Source organism: Rhododendron vialii, chromosome 1a (genome assembly GCF_030253575.1).
Source record: "Rhododendron vialii isolate Sample 1 chromosome 1a, ASM3025357v1".
Lineage (NCBI taxonomy): Eukaryota > Viridiplantae > Streptophyta > Magnoliopsida > Ericales > Ericaceae > Rhododendron > Rhododendron vialii.
Window position 1 is genome coordinate 42,494,422 of NC_080557.1, and position 24,365 is coordinate 42,518,786.

General features: G+C 41.1%; 4 protein-coding genes across 6 annotated transcripts in view; 3 read left to right on the forward strand and 1 right to left on the reverse strand.

Annotated features, from left to right (window-relative positions):
- LOC131316610 (L-type lectin-domain containing receptor kinase SIT2-like) overlaps positions 1 to 17,978 on the forward strand; it is a 69,018-nt gene extending 51,040 nt beyond the window's left edge. For all 3 annotated transcript variants that reach the window (XR_009197201.1, XR_009197199.1, XR_009197198.1), the window contains exon 3: positions 17,929 to 17,978. The gene's annotated coding sequence lies outside the window, so the exon portion shown is untranslated. The remainder of the gene's footprint in view (positions 1 to 17,928) is intronic.
- Positions 1 to 24,365, forward strand: part of LOC131316627 (transcription factor PCL1-like) — a 96,202-nt gene that overhangs the window by 64,972 nt on the left and 6,865 nt on the right. The window lies entirely within an intron of this gene.
- Positions 1 to 24,365, forward strand: part of LOC131316566 (L-type lectin-domain containing receptor kinase SIT2-like) — a 49,776-nt gene that overhangs the window by 20,556 nt on the left and 4,855 nt on the right. The window lies entirely within an intron of this gene.
- LOC131331807 (uncharacterized) lies at positions 14,759 to 15,884 on the reverse strand. The gene is made up of 2 exons (XM_058365745.1): positions 15,001 to 15,884; positions 14,759 to 14,900 (listed from the first exon to the last, which is right to left on the reverse strand). Exons 1-2 carry the CDS (start codon positions 15,882 to 15,884, stop codon positions 14,759 to 14,761), a joined length of 1,026 nt encoding a protein of 341 aa, XP_058221728.1.

The window sequence follows — 24,365 nt, forward strand, 5'->3', positions numbered from 1 at the left end:
CCGCCGTATAAATGGCTTCACCCCAAAAAGTCTTGGGCAATCCCTTCTCATGTAGCATTGATTTTGACATCTCTTCTATGGTTCTATTCTTCCTCTCCGCCACTCCATTTTGTTGTGGAGTGTACCCAATCGTTAGTTGCCTTTCCATGCCAATGTCTTCACAAAATTTATGGAATTCATTTGAAGTGTACTCACCACCCCTATCACTTCTCAACACTTTCATTTGATGTCCACTTTGCCTCTCTACAAGACTTTGAAACTTTTTAAAGATTGAGAAAACATCGGATTTTTGTCTCATGAAATATACCCATGTCATTCTAGAAAAATCATCAATAAAAATGATAAAGTACTTGTTACCTCCATGAGATGGCGTATCCATAGGCCCGCACACTTCGGTATGAACAAGTTCCAATGGTGCTCTAGCCCTCCATGCCTTGTCTTTTGGAAATGATTCCCGGTGATGCTTTCCATGTCACGCCCTCAATTTTCAACATAAATAACAATACCATTTTAAATACAAATCCTCACAATATACCCCAAATTACAATACAGTTCCCGAATCTCACAAATCTGCCAAATTGATACAGTGTTCCAAAAATAGAGGAAATAGTACAATGTAGTTTGATTTTACGATGAAAGACGAGTACTTCATGTAGGGAGGTAATCCTGAACAGGTCCAAAGAGGGTCCGAACACGTTGTGAAGGAAAGTCATCACGCTATGGACCAGTGACATGAGAAGTCATTGGTCCAGAAAAGTTGTACGAGACTTGGTTCAGTAAAACATGAGAAGTTATTAGACCAAATAAAAGGAAATTGACATGTGAAGCCACTGTTCAAATAACTTGTTCGGCAATGAGAAAGCCGAACAAGAGGAGAGCTCTTAAGAAGGAAATGGTCCAAATAATTGATAAAGGACCAGTTACATGTGAAGTGACTGGTATAGATCGTCTGTTCGGCCATGGGATGGCCGAACAAGGAGAGAAGTCCTATCAGATGTTGAAATAGAGGAAACACTATGGAAAAGTCCAAAAACAGTGGTATTCCGTTAAAGAGTGATATCCCGAGAATATAGGATCTGTATAAGATACCCAACGGGAATGGGATGTTCGGCTTGTTATGGAAAAGAGTCCTACAAGGATAAAGGTAATGAACTGATAAGGGAACGAGAATCCAAGATATCCTGGTTTTCCTATACGAGGTAGGAAACCTAGGGCAATATGGATACTTGGGCAGCAAGCATCCATGAATTTATAAATATAAGGTAAACTTTGAGGTAAAAGGTACGCAATACATTGCACTCATACATGATTTCCTATTGATATTTAGGGTTCATTACGAGTACGTGATACTAACTAAGGCATCGGAGGGCCTTTGCCACGAGAGGCAAAGGTGCGCTCACTCCTTGTTTGTTTTGCAGATCAAGGGTTCCGACTACAAATTAGGGTTACGGTCAAGAGGCACGAGTAGCCGATACATTCTAGTGCTGATTATAGCGCTTCTAGAATTTGTCCACCTACAATTGGCACCGTCTGTGGGAAACGAAAGAGTTCCCTTTGAAATATGACCATGGTGGAAGTAGATCCGGCAACACCACACGACCCAAAAAAGCCCGAAAAAGCCTGAAGGCGGACATAGGAGGACCACGAGTAAAGACCACCCCTTACTATTCACGATGACTCCAAAAATAGAGAAGGAGAAACGGCTTCGAGATCCATGAGAAGGAGTAAATCCCGTCGAAGGGATGAATCGATCGCACATTCTAAGAGTGTGCACCGAAGCGAAGACGTTCTTGATAAAAAGAGGCAAGAAATCGAGGAGTATGCTCGTCTGATTAAAAAATGAGAGCATGAGATCGGAGAACTAGAGGGAATCAGGGAACATCCGGAGGATTCCGGACTGTCTCGAAGAAATTCTAGAGACAATGAGTATGCTATGATAAAATACAGAAAAGCTCCTTCACGAGGAAGAAGGAGAAGAAGCAGAAGTCCAACCGCAAGGCGACACAAAGCTTCTCCACGAAAAGAGAAGAGCAAAAGTCGAACACTGGAACGAAGGAGGGTTTCTCCAAGAAGGAGGAGAAGCAGAGGTCAAAGTTCTACCCCTGAGGAGAAAGGGAATAGGAAACATCATAGGGACAGGTACGAAAGACCTGATTCCGATTGGGAAAGAACTAGACCCAACAAAACTAAAGGACCAGAGGATAAAACCATGACTGCACGAGAGGCAGCACGGAAAGCACTTAAGAATATAGCATCCTCCCCTTTTGCAAGAAAGTTACAGGAGGCTAAGTTGCCAACCAGAGTGAAACACGGAACGTTCATCCTCTACAAGACAGATGCTAATCCCGTGGCACATATACAACATTACCAGCAGGCAATGTTTATGCATGAAGGAGATGATGCAATTATGTGCAAGATGTTCCCGTCAAGTTTAGGGAAGGTAGCTTTGTCTTGGTTTCATAGGTTGGGTTCACGCTCCATCCGAACATGGGTGCAGTTGGCCGAAGAATTCACTGCACGGTTTTTGACAAGCAGAAAAGCTCCAAAAACTTTTGAGAGCCTTTCCTTTATGAAACAAGGCGAGGACGAGCCAATCAGGAACTATGCAAAAAAGTACTGGGAAACCTTCAACGAGATTGAAGGTTGCAGCGAGGAATATGCGATAGCCACGTTCAAAACAGGTTTACCTGTTCGGGGGGAACTGCGTAAATCCCTAAACATGAGTCCAGTGCAGACACTAGCCAAGTTGATGGAGCAAATTGAGCAGCACGCCAGGAACAAGGATGACATACTTCGGGAGGATGGTAAGGTGGCGGCTGAGCAAGTAAAGGGGCCTGTAAAGAAAGTAGACAAGCCAGAACCTAAAACTTATCGTAAAAGGAAAGATTATGGGCAGGCAAAGAAAGAGCCGTACAAGGACAAACAAGCTCCGGATCCCAAGTCATTCTTCTCAATAAACACAGTCTGGAAAGAACCCATCCACAGGATTCTTTATCGAATAAAGAATCAACCTTATTTCAAATGGCCTCCAAGTCTAGGTGGGAGTAAAGATGCAAAACGTGCTACGAATCAGCACTGCAGCTACCATAAGGATTGGGGCCATATGACTGAGGATTGTGAGATGTTTAAAAGGCATCTTGATGATTTGGTCTCGCGAGGTTATCTCAAAGAATTTATCCAAGAAGATCCCAAGGATAAAGAAAAAGCAATGGAAATGGATTATGAGCACAATCCAAAGGGAGTGATCCATATGATACATGGATTAGCTGAACCTTATACGAGAAATGAGGTGAGATTACTTCAGAAACAGATCAAACATGACCAACATGTGATGCAGTTGGGAAAGAAAAGAGGGCGTAACGAAGAAGCATGCAACGAGGGCATAATGTTTACAGATGAAGATCTGGGAGGAGTCCAGGTACCTCACAACGATGCTTTAGTCATAACCCTACGGGTTAGGGAATATGATATGGAAAGAATCCTGGTGGACTCAGGGAGTTGCACCGAGGTGCTATATTACGATGCATTCAAGAAGTTGGGACTAACTCAAGAAGATTTAGTACAATCAGTAACCCCCTTGGTTGGATTTGGAACAGGAGCAGTTTGGCCATTAGGAAAAGTAACTTTACCTGTTCGGGCTGGGACAGTGGTACTACGAACTGACTTCCTGGTGGTGGATGTACCATCCTCCTATAACGTGATTATAGGGAGAACATGGTTACACAAGATGAGGGCAGTCTCTTCTACTTTCCATCAGATGGTAAAATTCCCAGGATCCAATGGGATTGAAAAGATCAAGGGTAACCAAAAGGTAGCTCAACAATGTTTAGTATCCATCATAAAAAGAATCCATAATGCCCACCATGTCAATACAGTGGAAATCCCAGATCAGCCAACCATCGAGGATATTGGAAAGGACCCAGCCGAGAGGGTAGTTGAGAGTTTGAAGAAAATACAGATCAACGAGACTGATCCTGATAGGTATTTTTTAATGGGGAAATCGTTGCCAGCAGAGGAAGAGGCCAAATCGATAAGTTTCCTAAAGACTTACGTCGACGTATTTGCCTGGACACCAGAGGAAATGCCTGGGGTGGATGCAGATGTTATCTGTCATCATTTGAATGTAGATGCACAGCATAAGCTAGTCATTCAAAAGAAAAGAAGGGCAGCCGTACAGCACATTGACACTGTAATTGAAGAAGTAGACCGTTTGTTGGAAGCCAAAGCAATAAGGGAAGTTTACTATCCAGAATGGCTATCCAATACTATTGTTGTCAAGAAGAAGAATGGAAAGTGGCGTGTTTGTGTGGACTTCATAGATTTAAACAAGTCATGCCCAAAGGACAGTTTCTCTCTTCCAAGGATAGACCAGTTAGTTGATGCAACTGCAGGATACGAACGAATGAGTTCCCTCGATGCATATCGAGGATATCATTAAATTGTCATGTTCGGGCCTGATCGAGAGAAGACCTCTTTTATTACACCACGAGGGCTATACTGTTACAATGTCATGCCTTTTGGATTGAAGAATGCAGGGGCAACATATCAAAGATTGGCAACCATCATGTTCAAAAAACTGCTCGGCAAAACTATGGAGGTTTACATAGACGACATGGTGGTAAAGAGTAAAACTGGGCAAGGCCATATAGCAGATTTGAAAGAGGTTTTTGAAATCTTGAGGAAGTACAAACTGAGACTCAACGCCTCAAAATGTGCGTTTGGAGTCGGTTCTGGAAAGTTTTTGGGCCACCTTGTAACCATAAGAGGGATTGAGGCGAACCCCGACCAGACAAAGGCCCTACAAAATCTGCAGAGTCCTCGGACAACGAAAGAAGTCCAACGGTTGACTGGGATGGCAGCAGCTCTTAATCGATTTATTAGCTGGTTAAGTGACAAGTGCAGACCCTTCTTTCAGCTGTTAAAGAAAAGGGAAGGATTCAAGTGGGGAGCAGAATGCAAACAAGCCTTCCAGGATTTGAAAGGGTATTTGGCCTCTGCACCACTTCTTTCGACTCCAGAACCAGGTGAGTTCCTAGTTTTGTATTTAGCTATTTCTGAGCATGCTGTGAGTAGGGCTGCAATCGAGCCGAGTCGAGCCGAGTTTTAGAGTGTTCGAGCTCGGCTCGGCAAAAATTTAGTTGGCTCGAGCTCGGCTCGAGCTCGTGACGAGTTGCAGAACTCGAGCTCGAGCTCGGCTCGATAGGTATTTACGGAGCTCGAGCTCGGCTCGTTCGGCTCGTTTATGAAACAAATATATATAAATATATATATAAATAAATATAAATATGTAAAAATATATATATATATATATATAAATATATATATAAATATATATATAAATATATATATAAATATATTATATAATCGAGCTCGCGAGCCAATTCGAGCCGAGTTTCGACTAGCTCGAGCTCGGCTCGTTTATGAAACGAGCCCAGGACTCGAGCTCGAGCTCGGCTCGTTTTTGTCTTGAACCGAGCCGAGCCGAGCCGTTATCGAGCCGAGCTCCGAGCCGCTCGCGAGCAGCTCGGATCGTTTGCAGCCCTAGCTGTGAGTGCAGTCCTCTTAAGGAATAAGGGATCCGAGCAAATCCCTATTTATTATGTGAGAAAAACGTTATTAGATGCAGAAATAAGATATTTGCCCCTCGAGAAATTAGTCCTGGCATTAAGAACAACAACTAGAAAATTGCCACATTATTTCTAGAGCCATAAAGTTGTAGTTTATACTGAGTTCCCATTGAAATCACTGCTACGAAAAGCAGACTTCTCGGGAAGGATCACAACTTGGTCCGTTGAGTTGAGCCAATATGACATCGATTATCAGCCGCGCACAGCAATTAAAGGCCAAGTGTTTGCTGATTTTGTGGCAGAATTCTCACCCACAGTAACACCTTTGCCTCCTACGAGAAAGGAGCATGAAACAAAACTACCCCTAAAGGAGAAACAGGCCCCAGCCGAACAAGATCCCCAGGAATGGAAGCTGTTCGTTGATGGGTCGGTTTGTAACACTGGATCAGGAATCGGGGTTGTGCTTTTACCCCCTGAAGGGTCAATGTTAGAACTATCTGTTCGGCTAGGGTTCAATGCATCAAATAACGTGGCAGAGTACGAGGCACTCTTAGCTAGCTTGAGAAGTGCAAAAACCCTAAAAGCAGAACGGGTTAGGGTATATTGTGATTCACAGCTTCTAGTCCATCAACTGTCCGGGCAATATGAAACCCGGAGCGAGAAGATGGCGGCCTATGTACAGGCAACCAGAGATCTGCTTGATACCTTCGAAAGGGTGTATATTGAGCAGATAAGTTCTGGGAAGAATGCTCATGCAGATTCGTTAGCATGGTTAGCTGCAGCTCTACCAACTGAGTTTAAAAGAAAGGTAGAAGTAGAGTATCTGACTGAACCGAGCATTGGGAGAAGCGTGGAGATGGTCTTGGACGTGAATCAGGGACCAAGTTGGATGGACCCAATTGTGGAGTTTTTATGAGACGAAATACTCCCTTCAGACAAAAAGGAGGCTCACAAGATAAGGACCAAATCTGCTAGGTTTTGGTTGTCCCCAGAAGGAAAATTGTATAAAAAGTCTTTTACAGGTCCCTATTTGCTTTGTGTGCACCCTGAAATGGTGCAAAAGTTCCTCCACGAGATTCACGAGGGAACATGTGGAAGCCATGCTAGGGGCAGGTCCATAGCCCATCGAGCAATCACCGAAGGATACTAGTGGCCATATATGCAAGAAGATGCAAAGGTATACGTAAAAATTTGTGAGAAGTGTTAGAAGTTCTCACCAATGATACGAATGCCAGCAGAAGATTTGGTACCACTAACAAGTCCTTGACCATTTGCCCAATGGGGCATGGATATCATAGGTCCACTCCACAAAGCAACAGGAAATAAGAGATTTTTGTTGGTAGCAACGGATTATTTCACCAAGTGGATTGAGGTGGAACCTTTGGCTAAAATAACTGAACCTATGATAGAGAGGTTTGTATGGAAAAGCATAATTACTCGATATGGGGTCCCTTATTCATTGATTACAGATAATGGATCCTAATTTCAGAAAAAGTTCAAAGCACTCTGTGCCCAGTATGGAATAAGGAACTACTACTCGACCCCAGCCTACCCTCAAAGTAGCGGATAGGCAGAAGCTTCTAACAAAACAATTCTTGACGGGATCAAGAAAAGGTTGGATAAAGCAAAAGGGAAGTGGCCTGACGAATTGCCGTTAGTTTTATGGGCATACCGAACAACGCCTAGGAGGTCTACGGGAGAGACCCCCTATTCATTAGCATATGGAACGGAGGCCATTATTCTATTGGAAATAGGTCTGCCGACCAACAGGACCACTTTGGTTGAAAGTGGAGGAAATGACAGAGCCCTAGAAATTGAATTAGACCTTGCCGAGGAACGACGAGAGCGGGCCCTGGTGTATTTGGCCTCATATCAAGAGCAGCTAATAAAAAGCTACAACAAAAATGTACATCCACGAGAGTTCGGTGTTGGAGACCTTGTGCTTCGGAAGGTGCTCGGCAACACTAAGGTGGCCAATGAGGGAAAGTTAGGAGCCAATTGGGAAGGCCCATATCGAGTTATTGAGATTGTGGGCATTGGGGCTTATCGATTGGCAGACCTGGACGGGAACCCGGTGCCAAGGCCTTGGAATGTCCACAATTTGAGAAAGTTCTTTATATGAATATGTTTGAGTATATTTTTTTCTTTATGCACATCGTGATTGTGTGAGAGTTACAAACAAAACTCTCTTGTGTTTTATTAGTTGCAAGGGGTACGAGTAACGCCCCCTTAAGTTTTGAATTTTTTAAAAAAAAAAACAACTCTGCATAATGGAATGTTCTTCTTTAAATTTTTATTCTGGGTACTATAATATGAAGTCTGCCACTTCTTTTTCAAACATCCTTCATATTGGGGAGTAGGGAATGGTCCCATACGTTTCTACGTTTTCTTTGCTTTCTTTACATACGAGAAATGCAGCTTGATTGCTTAAAGTACGAATAAACTTAAATCCAAGCACCAGTGCATACGAGAAATGTAGCAGGATAGCTTAAAGTACGAATACACGTAGGCGTATATCCAAGCACGAAATAAAATCTTGGGATGCATACGAGAGAATGCAAATATAGTTCAAGTACGAAATACTTGGCATACATACAAGTACGAGAAACTTAAAGGGATGCATACGAGAGAATGCAAATATAGTTCAAGTACGAAATACTTGGCATACATACAAGTACGAGAAACTTAAAACAAGTACGAGAAACTTAAAATAAAGTACGAAATACTTAGCTAAATTTGCACCCAGGAAAGAAGACGGGGTATCAAACACACAAACAGTATTCAAAAGCCATACAAGGCCACATATGGCCAAAACACCTATGATAAACCAAGTTTGGAACTTGTGCCATGAAAATTCAAACTATTTAGATGGCTAAGATTTGTCTGTCAACAAAGGAGATTGTACTCATTCATCTTCAGTAAGATCTTGAACGGTTGCAGGAGCCGCTGGTGCAGTAGTATCCTCCGTGGCATTCTCTCCTCCAGGATGACCACCACTGACTTCCTTCTGGCCAGGGTTGGTCACGTCATCACCTGGTTCAACATCAGCGGCAGGTTGTTCGGACGTGTGAACATCTTGCTCTTCATCTCCCTCCTCCGTAATGTCTTCCTCAGGACCAGCAGCTGAACTTGGTAGTTCAATGTTGGTCCAGAGGGGAGATGATTCAGGTATCCCAGCTTTTGCAAGACAAGCTGTCCAGGAGGCAACCCAAATCTGATCTTGTATCCCAGGCATTTGGTTCTTGTAGCTTTCCGTAGCTACTTTAATTCCTTCATTGTATCCCCACTCGAATGCAGCTTTGGCTTCGTTCTGGCTCGCCTCTAGTTCTTTTAAGGATTGGTTCAGACTATCTTCAGCCCCCTTCAGCTTGCCTTTTAGCCCATCAGCTATCCCCAGGGCTTGGTTCCTCTCCTTCTCGAGCCTAATAAAAGTGCGTTGAAGTTTGGTATTTTCACTTACAAGCTTGGCACGTTGGGGTTCGGACTGGCTGAGCTTCTGGGCCATAGCCACCATCTTTTGCATTACCTGAAACATCCAAATAGTTAAACACAAATACCAAAGGATATGGTTTACAACGGGAAATTTTACCTTGGCATTATGGGACATGAACGAGCTCAGAAGGTTGTCAGGAGAGCTTGCCACTTCTTTCTGCATATCTCCAGGCAGCAGAAAGGCTTGAGATAGAGCAAGAGCAGTACCTTCAGACTCAACACTATCCCGAGCAGTAGTAGCCCGATTTTCGTGAGTAAAAAAAGGAGCCCATGTAGGAGCTGGAGATGAAGAGGATTGTGGGGGCCTTTCCTGAGATTCCTCCACTCGCTGACGTTTGTCTCGGTGGAGGGCTTCAATTTCTTCTAGGGAGAATCCTGGAGGAGCATCAGTTTGAATCTGGGCACGGCGACCATGACCTTGAGAACCACTTTGGCTCCGAGCAGCGTTACGACCCCGACCAGGAATGGTAAGAAGGCTCCCTAGGTCAATTGGTCGGTTCATTTCTGGAGGAGAAGGGGTGTAATCGCTAGATGAAGAGCTGGATGTGGAACTGGAAGCCTCTTCGGCGAGAGGAATTGGCTCGTCAGGAATTGGAGGTGTTCGAGAACGTCTTTCATCTTGCTCGGGGAATGGTCTTGAAGGACCAGCTAAAACAGGATTGTCGGTTGCACGGGTACGCCGATCAATGAAACCATCATATGAAGCTTTATAACTAAGCAGAACTTGAGCTGCTCTTGCCCGGCCTGAAAGGTATGTGCCTTCACCATTGAAAGCAAGTGCACGTTTGATATCTGCTACACGAACTTGTGGGGTTATGATGTTATGACCTTGATTGATGTTTGGAGTTGAAACATAACATAATGCACAAATAAATAGAAGGATGAGAAGTCTTTTTTCTAAAAAAGAAGAACATATGGATTAAGAGGAAAGAACTAACGTGGGCTCCCGAATATGTGAGGAGCATGAAAACCAATCACTTGGCCGTCCTCATCTCTGGGTTCGAAGTTGCCCGTAACAATCAGAAAGTCATCATCATCCCCTCGAGCAGAATCAGGGAGTTCAAGGACAAGTTTCTTTCTAGAATCCCTACTTTTTAAATAATATGTGAGGGCATCCCCGGTTCTGGAGATGCTGTATAAATGGTGGATGTCGTATAAACCTAAAGAAGTCCCTCACATTTGATTTAGGGCATTTATACCCATAACCACTCGAAAGAAATTGGCTAAAACCTACATTGGGGAAAGCCTATAGTACACCAGGACCTGACGAAGTAGGGGAGCTAAGGGAAACCTAACTCCGCCCTCAACGACGGCTACTACAGGAATGTGAAGGGTGTCAAAATCAAAACTTTCACGGATGGCATCCTCAGGAGCCAAAACAGTAGCCACGTTATCAGGAATCTCGTAACGAGATCTGAAACTTGACATGGTCTGAGGAGTATTCCAATGCCTCCGAAATCTCTCCATAACCAGAAAATTTTTGGTTCTTTGAATAAAGAGAAAGGGGGACGACGAAACCCTAAAAACGATTGTAAGCAATCAAACGAGAGAAAATGGAGCAGAGAGAAGAATGGTGACTTACGAATTGGTAGATGGAATCCCTAAAAGAAGAGGCCTCGAGATGGTGAATAGAGCTTCAATGGCGGGTAAGCTCAAACTTTCTTTCTGCAGAGGGAGTCTAAGAGAGAGAATGGGGTTTTGAAAATGGGACGGAAACCCAAAAATACCCCAAAAAGTGGGGTGGCGTATGTGAAACGTCATCCCAGACGCCGTTTGAGTGTTCCGTTCCCCAAAATACGTCTGTCCTCATTTAATGTAAGCAATACAATGATCGACACGTGTAAAGCTTAGGACTAAAAGCCTGTCCTTGCCAAATGAAGAGATGTTTTTTGCCTTGGCTAAATGATGAAAATTGCACCGATATATGAAATAAGGTGCAGGAACAGAATAAATTTGCTCGGTAAATTAAGAGCTTTACTCATCATCTGAGTAAAACATAAACGAGTAAAGCTGGGGAGTAATTGTAGGGAGGTAATCCTGAACAGGTCCAAAGAGGGTCCGAACACGTTGTGAAGGAAAGTCATCGCGCTATGGACCAGTGACATGAGAAGTCATTGGTCCAGAAAAGCTGTACGAGTCTTGGTTCAGTAAAACATGAGAAGTTATTGGACCAAATAAAAGGAAAGTGACATGTGAAGCCACTGTTCAAATAACTTGTTCGGCAATGAGAAAGCCGAACAAGAGGAGAGCTCTTAAGAAGGAAATGGTCCAAAAAATTGATAAAGGACCAGTTACATGTGAAGTGACTGGTATAGACAGTCTGTTCGGCCATGGGATGGCCGAACAAGGAGAGAAGTCCTATCAGATGTTGAAATAGAGGAAACACTCTGGAAAAGTCCAGAAACAGTGGTATTCCGTTAAAGAGTGAGATCCCGAGAATATAGGATCTGTATAAGATACCCAACGGGAATGGGATGTTCGGCTTGTTATGGAAAAGAGTCCTACAAGGATAAAGGTAATGAACTGATAAGGGAACGAGAATCCAAGATATCCTGGTTTTCCTATACGAGGTAGGAAACCTAGGGCAATATGGATACTTGGGCAGCAAGCATCCATGAATTTATAAATATAAGGTAAACTTAGAGGTAAAAGGTACGCAATACATTGCACTCATACATGATTTCCTATTGATATTTAGGGTTCATTACCAGTACGTGATACTAACTAAGGCATCGGAGGGCCTTTGACACGAGAGGCAAAGGTGCGCTCACTCCTTGTTTGTTTTGCAGATCAAAGGTTCCGACTACAAATTAGGGTTACGGTCAAGAGGCACGAGTAGCCGATACATTCTAGTGCTGATTATAGTGCTTCTAGAATTTGTCCACCTACACTTCATAAACTAGCTTTAGCCTGTGATATCTGCAGGCACTTCACTCCCTCCATGACCGTGTCCTTGTGGTGTACCTGAAAATAATAGGTTGAGCTACACTAGCCCAGTAGAGAGTTCTATACTTAAACTATATGAAAATGCGAAGAAACATGCACCAAGGGTGAATGAATACAGCAGAATATCAAAAAAAAAAAAAAAATAGTAATATGAGTCTTCCACCACGAAGGAGCACTTTACAACAAAAAAAAAAAAAAAAAAATCTTATAAGAGTATCCTCAACAACTCACACGTCAACTAATGGTAGAAACCTACTCAAATCATTCTAACTAAACCACTGCTTGTCCTCAACCATCACTTGTCCAACACTACGCAAATTTAAATTCTCATATGTTACCCATTATGCCTCAATCTATAAGTATATATGATGATCATGCACTAACCGTAATACAAGAGCAACAATAAATATGTACAACGAATACAAATGAACTAATGACAATGAATATATCTCCCTGTAGAATAATACGAACATAACACTGAATTCTCTTTTAGAACATAATCAATTTGTCTTGTATTTCTCAAGTATTAACCATTTTCCCTTTCAATACAATATCGGGCATTTGGGATCCCGTGCGTCCACGAGAAACCTTTCGTTTATGTCCGGGCATTCGGGACCCCGTGCGTCCACCAGAAACCTTTCATTTATGTCCAAGCATTCAGGACCCCGTGCGTCCGCTAGAAACCTTTCATTTATGTCCGGGCATTTGGGACCCCGGGCGTCCACTGGAAACCTTTTATTTCTGTCCGGGCATTCGGGACCCCGTGCGTCCTCCAAAACCATTTCGTTCATGTCCGGGCATTCAGGACCCCGTGCATCCACTAAGAACCTTTTATTTATGTCCGGGCATTCGGGACCCCATGCATCCACATCACATCATTCGTATCGCTTTTCATCCTATGTATTTCCAAGACTCTAACTTGAAGTATGTAAATAAGAGATATCGATGTTAAACAGATGGTTCACATATTAACTCCTACTTCCGTATTGTTCAAAAACTCGTTATCTAAGTTGATCCCTCGCACTACATGGCATCAAGTGTAAACTAATCATATTTCATTCGTGATTTATCCAACTTTCTATTTAGCAATCAACCTCGGCGTTTAACAAGTCCATAACGTCTAATTCGTCATCCCATTATATTCTTCAATTCATAAATCTCAATATCACACTAGAAAATATATACATCAGACTTGCATCATCATATAAACATGTCTTAAAGCTCCCATAATCACTCTAATGCATAAACACCATTTGACACTATTTCAAGTTAATCTCCTATTTTGAATTCCCAAGAACAAGGGTCCGAAGACACGAGAGTAACTCAAGCAATCATTGAGATACAAGTAACCGTGTTAAGAAGTGGTTTGGAAGTGTCGAGGAGGTATTAAAAGTGATCGGAGGTCCAAACCATGGAAGAGGAAACTTTTCAAAATTTTCCAGTTTGGTACATGTAGCAGGATTAAGGGTGCTACATGTACCCAGCGAACAGAAGGTATAATTTGAGTTTGGTACACGTAGCAGTTAAGGGTGCTACATGTAGCCAGCGAACAAAAGATAGAATATGAATTTGGTACATGTAGCAGAGTAAGGGTGCTACATGTAGCTAATGAACGAAAAATCAAAGAAATCTGGGTTTGCTATATGTACCGGGGTAAATACTGGTACATGTAGCACTTGGGTTTTTCAGCACGATTTTGACAGCTTTCAAGGGCAAACACAAGGCCTCCAAATAACAATCCAAGGCAAGTTTTAGACATTGAATCTACTCATAAACATATAGAGAAAGATAGAAATCCCTACCTTGAGCATCAAAGCCGAACCCCACGAGAGATCGAGCCCTAGCTTCCAAAATCAACACCGAGAGCAATACACCTTCACCGAGAGCTAGCCGACGATGTATGAGCTCCAATACGCACGTAGATGATGGATCAGAGGTTGGTTGTCTTGGGTTTCAAGTTGTTTTGGTGAAATTTGGGTGGAGGAGTGAAAGGGGGAGAGGAACCGAGAGAGGGGAGAGAGATCGGGAGAGTAGAGAGAGAGTGGGTTGGAGATTTTAATCCCCTACACCCCCCCCCCCCCCCACACACACACACATATATATACTAGGACACACACATTAATCACACTTGCACTCCCTCCACTTTCAATCCTTATCACTTAAGCTCCAAATCAAATAAATCCAACAAATTTCACATTTATTCAAAATTCTAATATTAATAAAACCTTTAAACGATTTTTCCGAAAATACGAGTGTCTACATTCCAAGTGCACAACCTTCACAAACTTGCTTAACTTCATGAATAGTTGGCAAGCCATACACCATGTTCTTTTGTTGTAAGTTCTTCAAGCTTTGGAAATTCAAGTGCCCAAATCTTCTATGCCAAATCCATGAGTCATCAAGCACATCCACCTTCAAGACCACATTTTTGGAGTAGCGAAAAGTGAGAGGAAAGCTTCTATTTTTCTCCATCTTGACTTTTGCTACAATTTGATTTCTCCCCCCTTTGTCATAAATCTTGCAAGAGTCTCCTTCAAATTGAACGGTGTACCCATGCTCTATAAGTTGCCCAACACTCAACAAGTTTTGCTCTAAGTCCGGAACAAGTAGCACATCCGAGATATTCCTTGTACCCTTCTTTGTCTCCACGGCAATAGTACCATTTCCCTTTGCTTGGACTAAAGCACCATTCCCCATCTTTACTTGAGAATTGGAGGAAGTATCAATCTTCACAAAGATACTCTCATCTCCTGTCATGTGGTTACTACAACCACTATCAAGGAACCACACATCATTCTTTTGCTCGGAAGCCACTTGACAAGCATAAAACATGCACCCTCCACCTTCTTGCTCTTCGGAGTAATTAGCTTGTTGATTGTTTGTGACTCGGTAATCCTTTTTGACATACCCAAATTTGTTGCAATTGTAATATTGTGGCTTCCCTCGAAACCAACAATCTTTATCAACATGACTACCCCTTTTTCAAATTCCACACCTTGGTTGAGTGGACTCGTCACTCCCCCTTGCTTGAAAATTGTTTCCCCTTTGAAAATTGTTTCCACTTTGAAAATTGTTCATTCCTCTTCCTCTTCCTCTATCATTTCCACCTCTTCCTCGTTCAAAATTTCCACCACTTGAAAATTGCCCTCTAGATTGATTATGACTTGAAGAAGATCCTTTCCTATGGGGCTTTGGGGTACTAACATTAAACTTAGATTGAAAGGCACTCTCAATTGACTTTTCGGATTGCCTATTCAATCTTTGCTCAAATGTCTTAAGGGAACCCATCAATTCTTCGACACTTAAAGTGGCTAAATCTTGAGTATTTTCAATAACGGCAACAATGGAATCATACTTCTTTGGCAAATTAATCAAGATTTTCTCAACAATTTTTTGAGTAGCAACATCTTCCCCATATGTTTTCATTTGATTCACAACATCCATAAGTCTAGAAAAATAATCATTCAACAATTCACTATCCTTCATTTTCAAATTCTCATAATCTCTTCTCAAAGATTGAAGTTTGATGGTTTTAACCTTCAAATTGCCTCTATATTCATTGTAAAGAATATCCCATGCTTTCTTGGCTTTGGTTTCATTGATGATTCTAGGAAATAGGTTGTCGGAAATACCTTGTTGAATCATGGAGAGAGCTTTTGCATTCATCCTATTATCCACATTCAATTGTTTCTTTTGCTCATTTGACAAAGCCACCTCCACACCTTCATAATCTTCAAACCCATCTTGAACATATTCCCAAACATCATTTGACATGAGTTGGGTCTTCATCTTCACATACCAAAAATCATAGTTTTCTCCATTGAGAAGTGGAAAAGAAAGTGGTAGAGCTCCCATGTTTTGATTGCTTGAACTTGCCATTGTTGTAGACTTTCAAGGGTTTTGTTTCCCCTTCCAAAAATCTTCACTCCCAAGTTGATTTGATCAACCTATGCTTGGCATTTTCCTAGCCTAGCCTTGAATTTTAGTGGAGAGAATAGCAAAAATGGGGGCAAATAATGGCTGGCTGGCCGAAAAAACAGTAGCAGCAGCCGTAGGAAAGAAGAACAGGGGAGGAGAGATGTAAGGCACTGTATCTCACGAAATGGGGGCAGTTTTCTCTCTTACCCTACATTCCTTACATTTCACTTTAAATACTACTAGGATTCTTACATACAAAATGGATACGGGCCTTCCCAAATACTTGGGCCCACTAAACAAAAGAAAACAAAGCAGCCCATTACAAAATAACATTTGGCCCAAACACAAACATAACACTTGACCCAATTACAAAAAAAGATAATAGCAAAGCATTAATTTTAACATTGCAAAAATCCATTCCAATGGTCTTTTGCAGGTAACCAATTTTTCAAAGCATCAAATCCGTCGTGCTTTCTACCAGCATCCTATAGGATTTGATACATCTTCGTCCACGTTATTGCAAGCTCTTTCATTTTCCACCCATTTTGTGTTTGCCATTGTTCCAGACGTAACAAATCTTAGTTTTTGTGGAATGGCCTTTGCCATCTCACCATCTATGAACTTCCTCAATTCTTCTAACAATGGGCTCCCTTCCAACCATCTTTTGGCAATTGAGCTCCATACGCTTACAAGTTCTGAATTCAATGATACAAATGATAACCATGTTTGAATTGATATTAACATCTTAGTATCAAATGTATCTGCTACCGTCACGTACTACTCCAATAGGGAACAAAAAAATCGGAGCTTGCAGCTTGCAAGTGGGAGTCCAATGCACGTTTGGATTAGGGATGGCAATCGGACCCCCGCCCATGCCCGCCCCGAACGGGGTGGGTTTTCCAACTCATTTTGGGTATAGGCTCGGGGTCGGGATTAAAATTCCAAAACTTGACCGGGTTCAGGTAGGGTTCGGGGTGGAAGTATCCTGCCCTGAAATACCCACCCTGAACCCGCCCTGACATATATTTATATATATAATTATACTTTTATCTTAATTTAATTATCATTATACTTAAAATTTAACATTTTTACCCTAATATTGTTATCATTATTCTTAAAAACTGATTACCAAATTTTTCTTTTATTTTGCTTTTTGATTACCAAATTTTTTTAATTTCTTACCTGGCGGGGCGGGAATAGGGATACCCAAAAAAATATCCGGTCGGGGTCGGGTTGGGGTCCGGGTCAGGGCTGTGTAGTAATTTTCGGGTCGGAGATTATTTGGAGGAGGAAATGGAGTTATTTTTGAAACTAGGGCTGCTTTGCTCAAAGTCCGACGCAGCTACAAGACCTAGCATGCGGCAAGTGATTCAATACCTTGATGGAGATGTCCGGTTGCTGGAGATAATTCGCATGCAATACCTTGATGGAGATGTCCGGTTGCTGGAGATAATTCGTGACAACACAAGTACTGGTACAACAGGTCTTGGTACTGAAGCATCATCTGAATTTGTCATGTTATTTCCGTCATCCATTGTAAAGTCTTTTGCTCCCTCCATATCTAGCACAGTCTATACTCACTAGCAGGCGGTAAATTTGAAAATTTCCAGTGCCTTGAATGTTGCTAGATCATGGGTTTTTTGTTGTTGTTGGAGGAAAGGCAAGAAATGTTTGTTTGTTAGTGAGAGTTAGAAGGGTTGAACCTAAGACTAGATGAATTTGGAACAAGCATGCAACCACTTGGGCTAGCTCGCAAGTTCATAGTTAGACTAAAAAGAAGGATTGCTTCTATTGGGTGAAGGAGACATAAGTACTTCAAATTTCAGTTAGGAAGATAGTGGAATATTACTGATATTTGTATATACAGAAGCATATGAATTGAATGTCAAATTCTGCAGCTCCAATAGCTTTCTTTGATTTTTAGCTATTTAACTATTATATCATATTTTGACATACCTGTGTGCATGTCTTGACTTTGTTGCTCTAGTGTGCTCATATAGTGTAGTCTAGATTTATTGCCTTAGCTATTAGAAGATCCTGAAGGATCACGTTCCTATCCTATAATTGGACTATAAATTGGATTATAGAGTTCAATACAAGTAGGTGATCTGTCACGACCCAAAATCGACCCTGGAAGTCGTGACCAGCCAAGCGGGTGTTAAGTCGCCGAAGGCATGCTCATATTCTAGTTTAGGGATTTCTAACATCGGTGTCATTTTAAACAATAGAATTCAAGTATGCGGAAGCATAGAATAAATAACATAATCCCAAAGCTTCTAGGTGTACAAGTATAATAATTACAAACCATTAGACTGCACATGATTCACCACGGTTATTCTAGCACCCCATTCAGCCCACAACTTGCTATCTACCTTAACCTGAAAAATTGGAAAAGGTTTTCATAAGCCGAAGCTCGGGTGAGAAACGTATACCAAATTTACAAGTTTGACCATAGAAATACCCCACATTAATTATAAAACAGTTTTCATCTACAATTCAAATATTTCATTGACCATCCAGTACATGCATTTTTGTCCGTAAGCTCATTTCTTCAGTCCAAGAGATGGACCCTTTTCATTTCATTTCTCTTTCAACTTTTGCACTTTTAAGCAATAATAGCATTCAACGGTATTTTTGCCAGTCGGTTGGGGAGCGACCCCATTGAAGATTGGTAAGATATCATTACCCGGTGATGCCTGGCTGCATCTCCTACCTTATTACTTCATGCCACTACTATCTTTACCCATCCCGTAGCGCTCGGGACACCGTTTGAATGAATCATATTATCACAAGCATGTACTAGTAACAATTCCAGTTTCCAAAAACATATTGCCATGGTCTAGTCTTTAACCATAACACATAAGATTTATAAACAAGCCATCGCAAGTATTTCTATTTAACAACAGTAATTAAACCAAGAAAGAAGCTCAAATCCCACATTTTTTTTGCATATTCAAGCAATGGCATTTTATTCCAAAAATTTAGAAAAGACATGTAACTAAGGTATGCACAACTCACCTTAATGTTGCGTCTAGCTAACTTGTCATGAGATTAAACTTTTCTGGAAAGCTTACACCTAACATAAAAATATGGACAGTTACTCACAAATTTACTCTTATTTTTAATCTAATTAAAGTTAGATTAGTATCATCATTAGTACTCAGATCGAAACATAATTCATGTAACTCAACTTAGAGTAAAACTCATAAATTGTGGGCTATTTTTATAGTTCTAATATGGAAGTAATAGTATGTAATTAACCTAAGTCAGTCAACAACAAACGGAAATTTCAAATTAGGCTTTTAAGATCCTACTTTTAGGGCTGATTCCATTACGGCGGCGAGTCTCGAATTCGAACTCTTTGCCAGAAGGAGTTCTCGCTTGCGTGAGTCTCGAATTCGAACTCTTTGCCAGAAGGAGTTCTCGCTTGCGTGAAAATTCCAGGGGTTAGGGTGCGGCGAACAGAAGAAGAGAAAGAGATACGGTGGAGGGGTGAGAGGGAGTGGCCGGAGTGGTGTCGAGTTGGCCGGCAACCATGGCTGCCATTTGTAGGGAGGTATTTCCGAACAGGCCCAAGAAGAGCCCGAGCACGGTGAAAGAAAAGGTCAACGCGCTATGGACCAGTGACATGAGAAGTCGTGGGTCCAGAGAGGTTGTACGAATCTTGGTTCAGTAAAACACGAGACGTTATTGGACCAAATACAAGGAAAGTGACATGTGATGCCACTGTTCAGGTAACTTGTTCGGCAAAGAGAGAGCTGAATAGGAGGAGAGCTCCTTAGAAAGGAAATGGTCCAAATCATTGATAAAGGACCAGTTACATGTGAAGTAACTGGCCTGTAACTGGTCCAGGCCGTCTGTTCGGCCATGAGATGGCCGAACAAAGAGAGAAGTCCTATCAGAGGGAACACTGTGGAAGAGTCCAGAAACAGTGGTTTTTCATTAAAGAGTAAGATCCCGAGAATGTAGGATCTGTAAAAGATACCCAACGGGAATGGGATGTTCGGCTTGTTATGGAAAAGAGTCCTACAAGGATTAAGGAAATAAACTGATAAGGGAACGAGAATCCAAGAGATCCTAGTTTTCCTATACGAGGTAGGAAACCTAGGGCAATATGGATACTTGGGCAGCAAGCATCCATAAATCTATAAATATGAAGTAAACCTAGAGGTGAAAGGTACGCAATACATTGCATTATTCGATATTTTCCTACTGATAAATAGGGTTTCTTTAGTACGAAATACTAACAAAGGCATCGGAGGGCCTTTGCCACGAGAGGCAAAGGTGCACTCACTCCTTGTCTGTTTTGCAGGTCAAGGGTTTCGTTGACGAATTAGGGTTTCGGTCAAGAGGCACGAGAAGCCGTTACAATCCAGTGCTGTTCAGAGCACTAATTGAATTTGTCCACCTACACTGTTTCTCGATGAGGTGTGTCATGTGCATGAATGTCCTGTACATATGTGGGTTGTATGTGATTGCCCCAATTCTACTTTCTTTGATATAAGTACTATACATATTATAATATCGATTGCAAATAAATTAGTGAGTGAGAGAGATTACCAAGAAAGACAGTAGATTTTCCCCCATGAAATTGACCGGAACGGCAAGCGGTGGTCTCAGATGGGAGTCTAGGTACAGAAAGCGGTGGTCTCTCTTTACCATTTCCTTTTTATTCTTTAGCTTTGTTTGTCTTTTACGTTGCTAATTACTCCTGATGGTAATATATATATATATATAAATTAGTGAGTGAGAGAGATTACCAAGAAAGACAGTAGATTTCCCCCCATGAAATTGACCGGAACGGCAAGCGGTGGTCTCAGATGGGAGTCTAGGTACAGAAAGCGGTGGTCTCTCTTTACCATTTCCTTTTTATTCTTTAGCTTTGTTTGTCTTTTACGTTGCTAATTACTCTTGATGGTATATATATATATATATATATATATACGGGATGGTTCAAGGGACACCCAAAAAAACACCTAAAAAAAATCTCAAATCTCAAACTCATAGTTTCCGATCAAACTTTTATGATCCGAACCGTTCAATATGTGTAGAATGTGATTTTAAAGGTGCCCGCGAGAAATTAACAAAAAAAATGATCGGAAAAGGCTTGATTTGAGCAGTTTTTATTTGAACCGTTCAATAAAAAACTGTTCGAACTGTTCGGATCAAGCCCTTCCTGGTCATTTTTTTTTGCTGATTTCTCACGGGTACTCTTAAAATCACGTTCTGATCACATTGAGCGGCTCGGATCATCAAAATTTGATCGGAAACTATGAGGTATTTTTTTATGTGTTTTTTTGGGTGTTCCCGGAACCACCCCGATATATATATATATATATATATATATATATATAGCGGTGGAGATATAGGTGAAACAGGTAAAAAAAAAGTACACCTATTACCTTCTCTTATTGACACGTAATAGTTCGCGTTCGGTTAACGCGAACTCTGTCCGAACGCGTCCGAATTCTAGTCTCCAAAAAATCCCAAAAATTCAACATAGATTAATAAAAATATGAGGATTATCACAGCGGTGTTTGATATTAAACGTAAGATTCACGTAATTTGTATCGTGTATCAGATGTAACTTAATTGTCCCATACTTTTATGAAATAAATTGCAATTCACATTTTGTTTTTGTATCACGATACACTTCGCGTAGTCTGCCTTACTATTCGAATTAAATTAAAGTGTCAGTTCCAATTCGGACCACACGACTAAAATTTCCAAAGTTAGGATTTTACATGATCAATATTGCACTTATAAAAAAAATTGGTCATAAGAAAAGATTGATATTCTGCAATTTACATTGTATCAGAGCCCATTGTTTCATTTGGTGTCTTCCTCTCCTGATTGTCTCTTGTTCTAGTGCAAGTTAATCTCAGTTAGTTGATTGGTTCTGACTCACTTCTGAGTACTACTTTGGTTTTCCTTAATAAGACCTCTTTGACGTGTCTAGACCCGGTCATCAGTATAACTCTTGCATCCTTGCTTTGATATCTGCTTTCATTAGTCTTTTCCTACGAATATGGCCTCATCTGATGTTGTTTATAACATCACCGTCAAATTTGATGGTCTCAATTTCAGCCATTGGTCTCATCTCATGCGTAGTTTCCTGAAAGTAAAAGGCATGTTGATGTATGTCAGGTAAGAAAACGAATCCCATAAAATTGAATGGTCAAAAGGATGTTGCCTATGAATAGGAATTGGATGAATGGGATACGGATAGCCGTAAAATCATTACTTGGATTAAAAACTCTGTTTGTTTCTCTATTAGCATGCAACTAGGAAAATTTGAGTCCCCAAAAAAGTTTAGGATTTTCTTGCTTGCAAGGCGCTATGTTCAAACTAACTTTGCAAGAAAATACAGGCTTGAGATGGATATTCGAGATCTTTAATAAAAGAAAGGACAATCAGTCTCTGACAATTTTGTGGTCAAGATCCATGAGACGGATTTGACAGATGGTACTTGTGGTTTGTTTAAGTAATAAATTCATTTACGTTTATGCATATGCATATTGTTTAATCTCGAGTAAAGCTTGGTTTCATCTCACTAAACTGCAAACGAGTGAGCTATACCCAATCTTGGGTGGAACAGCCTGGAATTGGCAAGATGACAAGACTTTGAGCTAGGCTACGTCAAGTTCTAGCAAGCTATGCAGCCCTTTGCTTAATAAACTTATCCACTTATGCTAGGCGCATGCAGTATGGAAGTACATCGCTGTTCTATTGTATAGCTTAGTAGTTTCTGTTTTATTCTCTTCCTCATATGCAGTATGATGATGGTGCATGTTTTTGATAGATATTATGCAGTGAGTAGGCACGTCATGTTTAATAGCTGTAAAATTGGGATTGGAGGTTTTTTTTTATGGAAGACGAAGTATGAAAAGTACCATGAGTTGTTTCGTCCTAAATTGATTAACCTTTGTGGCAGAGACTTGTCCACCAGATGTTTAGACTTTTGAAGGGAAATACCGGAGGCGACATGGGCTTGATTGAGGATTTTTAGCAAGGCATTCCTATGTGCTTCTGATTCCATATGGAGGCCTAAGATATCTGAGATGTCAGCTTATTGTGTTGTTCAACCACACTAAATCACTATTCTTGATGATCCTCTAGAGTTCCTTAATTTCTTCGTTTGTCTCCCTTTGCTTCGGTTCACTATCTCTCATTTTATCGTTTCCTTTCTTCCTTCTTAGTTCCAAGCCTTTTGGGATATAACATCTTCCAGTCCATTTCATTCCGTCAATTTCTGGTAATACCTGAAGGTTCTCAATTGTCGTACACTAGAAAGTGGTTCTTACTTTCAAGAGTGATGTGAAAGGCAATAAATACAAAAAATTTACCATCCATACCACCTCTACTGATGGACACTGAGGACAACAAAGTTCATACAGTGTGAGATTTATATGAATGAAAACCAGATCATCGTTTCATTATCAGTCTTGTCATTGCTGAAATGATATTGTAGGGGATTGAGTGCAACTGGTGCGGTTACTTACATTCAAAACTGACGTTTCTCTTATTTAATAGCCTTTTTTGTTATTTATCTACACTGTGTTTGCATAGGAATTCGAGATTACATTTTTAATCATTTTGCTGTAGATTCGAGGTTTGATAAACTTGGTACAAGCTTAACTTGCTGAACTCAGCCTCATCCCGAAAATGCTAGACATGGGTGGACTTCCAAAATTCTTGGAAGCCTTTAGAGTTGTATAAAAAGGGGTTACTATGGAATAAGGAAAAGACACAAGGTGTGATTGTGACACAGCGCATACTTCTGTGTTATGCTGAAGGGGAACGAGGCTACTACTGTATTGTTTCTGGTCTACGCAAATAGCAGCAAGTCAGAAAATATATTCTTGGCCCCTGTTTTGATCAACAAATGACGATGTTACATGGTGAAATGATAGCTCTATTAAACCTTTTTTTTCATCATTAAGCTGGAAGTTAATCGTCAGACAGCAGTTGTTGAATACTGAGCATTGCATGTTCTTGTTTCTCGGCTTTCTTTCTAGTTCGTGTTTCTTTTCCGGGTTTAAGTTCTTTGTTTCCTTTACAACTACTTGCATTACGTCTTCAACGTTTTGTCATAAGAGAAGTACTTCGTTTATGTTTTGATTCCGGTAGTGTTTCAGCAGGGGAATGCGGTCCCTGGCATATTATTTCTGGTCTATTAGATCTCCCGACTTCAAAGTGTACATCCTTTGATCCGTTCTTCAACTAATGTGAGCTAGTAATTTGAGACTTACTGTTAATACAAGTACAGAACCCTTCCTGTTTCGGTATGAAATCTGAGCAAAAGTTGCAGCGTTTATTTTTTGATGCAGTGATTCCCTTTCGGGCCTACCTTGCAGTGCATGGGTGCACGATCCGAGCCATCTAAAAGTGTTTTTAATGATTTTGATTTCAAAAGGTATCGTACATTAGATACTTTTTAAT